Source organism: Cibotium barometz, chromosome 9 (assembly GCF_041138505.1).
Source record: "Cibotium barometz isolate CiBa-2024 chromosome 9, ASM4113850v1, whole genome shotgun sequence".
Classification (NCBI taxonomy): domain Eukaryota; kingdom Viridiplantae; phylum Streptophyta; class Polypodiopsida; order Cyatheales; family Cibotiaceae; genus Cibotium; species Cibotium barometz.
Window position 1 is genome coordinate 18714917 of NC_141054.1, and position 7039 is coordinate 18721955.

Consider the following 7039-nt stretch of genomic DNA (forward strand, 5'->3'; position numbering starts at 1 on the left):
GGCACGTAGTGTGCATATATAAATTCATAGGATTGGACTCCCAATTGGAGTTCTTTTTAGCTCTATTTAAAGCTCTCTTTTTTTACCAAGACTACACCATAGATGACTTCTTCTCCATGCAAATGCACCACGGATAACATTGTACATGCATTTCAAGGTCTTCAGGTACCTACCAATATGCCATTCCACTAAAAAGTTTACGACTTTCATCGTAGTAGTTGGTAATTCCCTTGGTTGAAAATATATTCCAACACATCATGGCTTAAGTAAACATGTTCTAACACATTAGGAGAGTTTGTTCTAATTCAGAATATTTAACATTTTTCTCTCTAAGCCTCCTAACCATTATATGTTATCTTCAGATTGCATGCTGAAGTAGTCTTGATATTGAACTTCTCTATTCATTATAGTGACACCCACTCTATCTTTTACTAGGTCTTCTAAGTAGCTTGCAATCCGACCCAAGTTTCCTCTTGATATGGAGATTAGGTACCGTCATCAATTTGGAGAAGATATATCTTTGTACTTTTGGCTTAAGTAAATTCAAGGTGGAGTTAATAGATTTCACACTCTCTGATCCAAAACCCTATTAATCACCTACATTCAAAGGGTATTAATAACCCTCGTTATTTACAACCATAGAGACTTTTAACTCCAAGGGACAAACTTTTAAGTGTCAGAAACATCTTTTTGTGAAAGTGAATGTCAAGTCAAACACCACTGGCACCAAGTTATATTTGTAGCCCCTTGGCATTTACAAAAACTAGATACATTTTGCTTTTCTTATGGAGACCTTAGTTATTCCAAACAACTTTTAGGAGGGGTAGCTCAGGCTCCATATGGGGACAGTGATCTTGTAAGACAACTTGTGGCTTGAACTCCATGCACCCAACAAAGATTGAATGAGGCGAAAAGAGGCAATGCCCTCTGGGAGGATGTTAGTCAAAATGTTGCAAGGCCCTCTCATGCACTCTTGAGAATCACTCATGTGGGAGGAGAGCTCTTCACATTCAAAGCCATGGCAATTCATGGGAACCTTCGTGCAATAGTGCGTGCATAGCATCTATACCAACACAGAAGGACCAACTAATCACAGAACCAGGTGATGTATCCTTTTCTACTTCTACAAACTCAACACCTGTTAAGCGTATAACCATCAAAGCACCATTGGCATAACAACCCCTATACATATGTGCTTTCAGCCCCTCTTAGAAACAGATCTCTGCCACACACAATTGGAAAACCTTGTATACCATACTAGCTCTCATCATCACAACTAATGCAAATGCCATCATTTCCTCCACGAGTGTACCAATCTCTTCGGGAATCACAATATAAATGAATAGTAGCATCAATAATAATGACCTTAAACCACAGAAAATTGTACTCAAACTTTCCACCAGAGCTTCAGCTTCCCCTGATGGAGACCAGACCAGGACTCGAGCAACAGAACTGGATCTTTCTCCTTGAACACCCGAAACTTTGAATGTTGATTGCAAATCGAAAAGAAAGCTCAACTTAATACATCGAATGCCAGTAAAGAGGTCCTGGAGACATGGGGAATACTCTTGGCTAAGTCTTGGAGAGAAAATGTGCCCCAGATGCCAACTTAAAGAATCTCAGCAGAAAGAAATAATGAATACTCAACTATTAACCATGACTTCCAAGAAAGTCCAGGAAGGACCATTTCAACCTCGTTGTTGTTTAATGTAGGGCAGTGTCCCAAATACCATGTCCCAGAGTGGGGACGTGATTCCAAAACTATTCGTTTGGGCTTTAAAATGATGGTTCAGGTGATATTTCTGTATCAATACAATCAGAAAACAGCTCAATACTATTGGTTAAAAGAACCATCCCTGATCCAAGCTCTAATAGTGCAGGGCCCATACCTTTAATTTTCGAGTCATTTCATTGAAAGGGTTGCCATGATGTAGATAATAATGGGTCACATCATACATTACGTACCCGAGAAGCCCCCCACCAAAAGCAGCCGGGACTGCTTTGTAGGGAACCAGCAGCCTTGCCAAGAGCCAGAACTGCAGAACAACAAAGCACGTTTTACCCCAACATTCAAATGTTTTGCTTTGAGGAGATGAATTCCATCAGGGATACAAATGCATAAAAGAGCTCTATATACCGGAAAAGCCAACAGGGCAGTCGCAGCAGGTGGGAACACCAGGCGATATCCATCCATGGGATGCTTATGGTGACAACCATGAAGAAGATAGTGCAATGTATTCCCCCTGCAACCATAAGCAAAGCCATCCATCGGTACTGAGAACCTCTAAGACATGAAAGTCTTCCTGACATGTTACATGGTTTCAGTAGATGCTCACCAGTAAGTGGATGTCTTTATGTGAAAGAGAAACCGGTGCAGAGAGTATTCCATCAGAGTCCATAGAAATACTCCAGAAAGCATCACGGTTGTCGCCTGTGCTGGTGGAAGACCCCTTTGAACCGATAATACTTGATTCCAGGCCACCACCGGAAGCCATACCAACGGTATGACCCACCAAACCGTACGCGTAAAAAACTGGAGTAGAGTTAATTTGCATAAGCACCAAAGTGGTGATTACATCATTACAAACTGATGGTATCCGCCCACCCATGTGCTTCAAGTAAGGAGCTATGATAAGATAGTGATGTGTCTGTAATCAGATTAAGGGTAAACAAGACTCCATGCCGTGAGCTTACCTCACAGAAGTCGTTTTCAAAAAAACGGGGTGTTTGTTTTGATGCAATTGGTTGATGAACCCACTCCTGATAAGCTTCTCCCAGGTGACCCACCTGCATGGACAAAAGGAAACAGAAAGCTTGAAACCAACCTAACTCATTCAACCCAGTGTGCAAATGAAAGCATAGCAAAGTAACTGAGTTCAAACCTGAAACACAAGAGCCTTATTGAGGTCCACTGTGAAGCCTTCCTTGCCCATCATAAACTACTATATATTCTGCAGCGCAATTCAAAACAATTAAGACCAGTCTATCACAACTCACGCCTCAGGTAGTAACACCTACTACATATTGAGAATTTATCAAAACCGTCACTGTGTTAGCTCGTAGTTTTATTAAGCAGGCCTCACCAACCTTAATCAATTGATAGGGGAATATATAGATGGAGCCATCAGGGGGAAGCAGAGAAGACCAGTGAGCACATCACCATTACTGATAAGTATTTACTCTCCCCACTAATTAATTTGAATTTTGATTATTCAAAAACTAGGACCCCCTTTTATTTGATAGGGTGTTGAGAAAAATCTTCACACTTACCTCTTTGACTCTTGCCTAAGTGAACTCCTCCCAAAAATGGCTCTCTGGTGTTTATCCCAGCTTCCGGTAGTCATCTCACCACAAAACTACTCAGTGCTCACCAGTCAAGGATGCTTGGACCAAATGCAGTCCAAAGCTTCCTCCGATTCACCACGGTTGCATTCATCTATTGGTCACCTTATCTTTGCCATTAGCCTGACTTTGTGGAGTACCTATGTCATGTGCACCCCGCACTCGGTGCCACATGGACATGTATGTACAGTCAAGAGCCCAATACAATTAACATTTTGGGGATAAGTGATGCGCAGTCATCTCTCCAAATTCATCAACAATTCCAGGTCTCCCTATTTTAGAATTTTCCTAATTTCCTCAATACCTCGCCGGAATCCCAATGCATAGGGAATCTGGATTTGAAGTTTGTGGTTTAATATTGTGTGCGGGACAATTCTCTTAACATTGTGTCCTGATACCTAAACCTGATGGCAATTGGGACTTGTCATTGGTTAAGGGCTACAAAATGCTCGGCCTCGGAAAATAGGAGATGGGGCTTCAAAGGAAAAAGAAGAGAAGGGAAGGCCAAGACCCAAGGGGGAGCAAGGGTTGCTCATGGGCTACAAACAGGTGTACAGAGGAGGGTGAAAATGGGCACAAGCAAAACACGATCAAGATGGGCAAGAAATTTTACTTTACTTTTTACCTCAAATTTGGGTGAAACAGGTTTTTTGGGAGGTTCTGTAGGTTTTTGAAACGTTTCGAAAACCTCATTGTGATGTACGTTGTATTTACATATCATGCTCTATTGCATCATTGTGTTGCAATTGTAGATAATTTGATCTCACAGCATCCCAGCAAGTTCCTACAAGGAGTTGGGGACCAGCCAGATACAGCAAGACAAAAGAGATCTACAGCCATGCTTTTATGTAGGGTCCGTCATGACTGTCCCCCTCTCTCTCTCTCTCTCTCTCTCTCTCTCTCTCTCTCTCTTTAGTGTTGAGGTTAAAAACGATTTCTAGAACTACTCTACTTTAAAGGCTTGTGTCAAGCAGTCTTGTAGAAGCATGACGAATAAGCAACCCTGGTCTTTGGGGTTTGTGTTGATTAGTTTTGTGGAAGCGTGAGGAATAAATCATTTCTCATTATCAACATTGTTTAGACAGCCAGTAACGAACTTCGATGTAGGAGTCTGAGGAAGAGAAATCCACCCACAAAGTGCACAGAGCTGGGAATCAATCCTCCTAACATTCCACAGCTGCCCTAACTTAGGCTGTATGTATTGCTCCATTTGTTCCCTACCTTGCACTCATACAAGCCAATGCCTCTGGGTAATGTCTTTCAAGGGTGTAATAAATCTATCTACCTCTCACCTCTAACCCTTTTAAACCTGCAGAAGTGCTAAACCTCTTGGTACTGGATACAGTGCATCTTCATAGTCTCTAATTTAGTATAGGAAATGATCCTTCTGATGGTGGCCATGGAAATAAAATTTTCTGCTAGTCTTTTGACCTCATGCAGCTCCTCAACGTCTCCAAAACTCTGTTTTTGTTCTTTCCATCTTTAAGATCCTACAAGGAGTTGGGGAGCAGCAAGGTTCAGCAAGCCCAAAAAGATCTAGAGCCATGCTTGTTCTATAGGGGCAGTCATGACCGTAGCCGACTAGCGCAATGCCACTAATGCAACTTCCTACAGACACATCTCCCCCCCCTCCCCAAAAAAAAAACAAAAACAAAAAAAAAGAACCCAGATTGCAGCCATGATCTTCTGTAGGGGCAGACATGACCGTGGCCGACAAATTCAATGCCATTAATGCAACTTCCTACTACAGCCACACTTTTCTGTAGGGCAATCATGACCGTGGCCGACTAGCTCACACTGCCATAAATGCATCTTCCTGTACAGCTTTCCAAGTGACACCACCCAATGTAAGCTGGCTCTCATGATGTGTGTAGCTCTTATATAAGCTATATATTGAACTAAAGGTAAATACATGCCCTAGAATCTACATGAAAGATCTTTGCTATACCTTAAATCAGTCTCAAAAATCCTAGATGTCCATTCTTATGACCCTAAGATCAGTAAAACACCGCTGATACAAACCCCTAACATCACTGAGACACTGCAGATCTATGATGAGATGGGTTTGAGGACAAAAACAGAAGAATGTAGGATAAAATTTGCACGAACGGAAAGGAAATTGCATACCTTTGGTTTGATCTGGATTTAGGCCTGGTAGAGGGCAAGGCTATGGGGATCCGTTAGGGCAGGAGCTCTCGAGCTCATGCGGGCGTGCCCCTTTCTTTTAAAAGGTAATATAAGTAAAACAAAACGCAAAAAGCAGACTAGAATATGTAGGTGTATACATATTATTGGAAATTGAGGTTATAACATATACCTTACAATTTGATAAAAACTTAAACCTTTGGATTAAAAGAATACAAAACTTGCTATATATTATACCGGAAAACTCCCCCATCACACACATAAAGTAAAAGAAAGCAACATACCTTCATAGCTACAGAGACGAAGCCACCATACCTTCATAGTTGCAGAGACGAAGCCACCTGCGAATATGTTCACACACACAAACACACATGTAGATACATGTTACACATAGATCACACATGCACAATCACATGCTAATTTGAAAAAAAGAGAGAAAATGTTACCATATAGCAATTTGTGGCATGTCTCTATTTCTTAATTATTAGTCCATGAGTAGCAACATGCTAACATGTCAAGATAAGGCTTTGAGTGAAGTTACAATTAACATTTGTATGTTTGTTGCCTTTGAATGAGTGTGAAGAGAGTATATTGTAAAGTATGTTTCATAAGGTTATAAGGGGTTGTGATTTGAATTTGCATGTATATTTTACATTTGTATGTGCAATAACTTTGGCATGGAAAGGACATTGGGTATAAAGAGATCTAGCAATGGCGACACAAACACACATGTAAATACATGTAACACATAGATCACACATGGATGCACATGCACAATCACATGCTAATTTGAAAAAAAAAATGTTACCATATAGCAATTTGTGGCATGACTCTATTTCTTAATTATTAGTCCATGAGTAGCAATATGATAACATGTTAAGAGAAGGAGGGTGATTGATTCTTTGAGTGAAGTTACAATTAACATTTGCATGTTTCTTGCCTTTGAATGAGTGTGGAGCAAATTTGCAAGAGTTTGCAGAGAGTATTTTGTAAAGTATGTTTCATAAGGTTGTTTGGGGTTGTGATTTGAACTCGCATGTGTATTTTACATTTGCATATGCAATAACTTTGGCATGGAAAGGATTACATATACAATGAAGGGGAAACTGTACAAAGAAGTATAGTTGTAATGGTAAGGATAAAGCGTAGGATAGGTAGTATTGTTAAGATATATAAGTTACAGGGCAGTTATTAGGTTTAATCAAGAAGTGGAGTTTTATATCTGAGTAGTTTGACTTAAAGTATATAGCACACTAAATATACTCCATCAATAGTGAAAATGTAATATATATTATGCAATGTATATTTATAGTTATGAGGTATGATCCACAAGTAGAGTTTTATATATGAGTAGTTTGAAGTATACTAAATATACTCAATTGTGAAGATGTAAAGTATCATTACCTAGTAAAAATAGGTTTCTCAATAGGCCTACCTTGAAGATAAATGTATGTGTGTATGTGTGTGTGTGTGGGGGGGGGGACGGATGGGATGGCCTCTACACCCCAAGCACCTCCCTGACTCACTAAGGGCTACTAGGGGAAGGGCTTCC

The 7039-nt window shown here is 40.4% G+C and overlaps 1 protein-coding gene across 4 annotated transcripts; it reads right to left on the reverse strand.

Annotated features, from left to right (window-relative positions):
* Positions 1 to 1335: 1335 nt before the first annotated feature.
* Positions 1336 to 5622, reverse strand: LOC147635314 (dihydroceramide fatty acyl 2-hydroxylase FAH1-like). Of its 4 annotated transcripts, none has more exons than XM_086802545.1 (7): positions 5470 to 5622; positions 2883 to 2951; positions 2695 to 2787; positions 2337 to 2533; positions 2138 to 2243; positions 1890 to 2036; positions 1336 to 1802 (listed from the first exon to the last, which is right to left on the reverse strand). In XM_086802545.1, exons 2-7 carry the CDS (start codon positions 2934 to 2936, stop codon positions 1689 to 1691), a joined length of 711 nt encoding a protein of 236 aa, XP_086658671.1. In that variant the 5' UTR covers positions 2937 to 2951; positions 5470 to 5622; the 3' UTR covers positions 1336 to 1688. The 4 variants fall into 4 exon arrangements, with proteins under 4 accessions (XP_086658671.1, XP_086658672.1, XP_086658673.1 ...); XM_086802546.1 differs by having other exon boundaries at positions 2883 to 2942; positions 5470 to 5553; XM_086802547.1 differs by having other exon boundaries at positions 2883 to 2939; positions 5470 to 5535.
* Positions 5623 to 7039: the final 1417 nt, after the last annotated feature.

Excerpts from the sequence above, each read along its gene's own strand:
- LOC147635314 (XM_086802545.1), bottom strand. The coding sequence starts at position 2,936 with ATGATGGGCAAGGAAGGCTTCACAGTGGACCTCAATAAGGCTCTTGTG. Across the intron at positions 2,788-2,882 it reads ATAAGGCTCTTGTGTTTCAG|GTGGGTCACCTGGGAGAAGC; the intron begins GTTTGAACTCAG and ends TTGTCCATGCAG. Across the intron at positions 2,244-2,336 it reads ATAAAGACATCCACTTACTG|GGGGAATACATTGCACTATC; the intron begins GTGAGCATCTAC and ends TTATGGTTGCAG.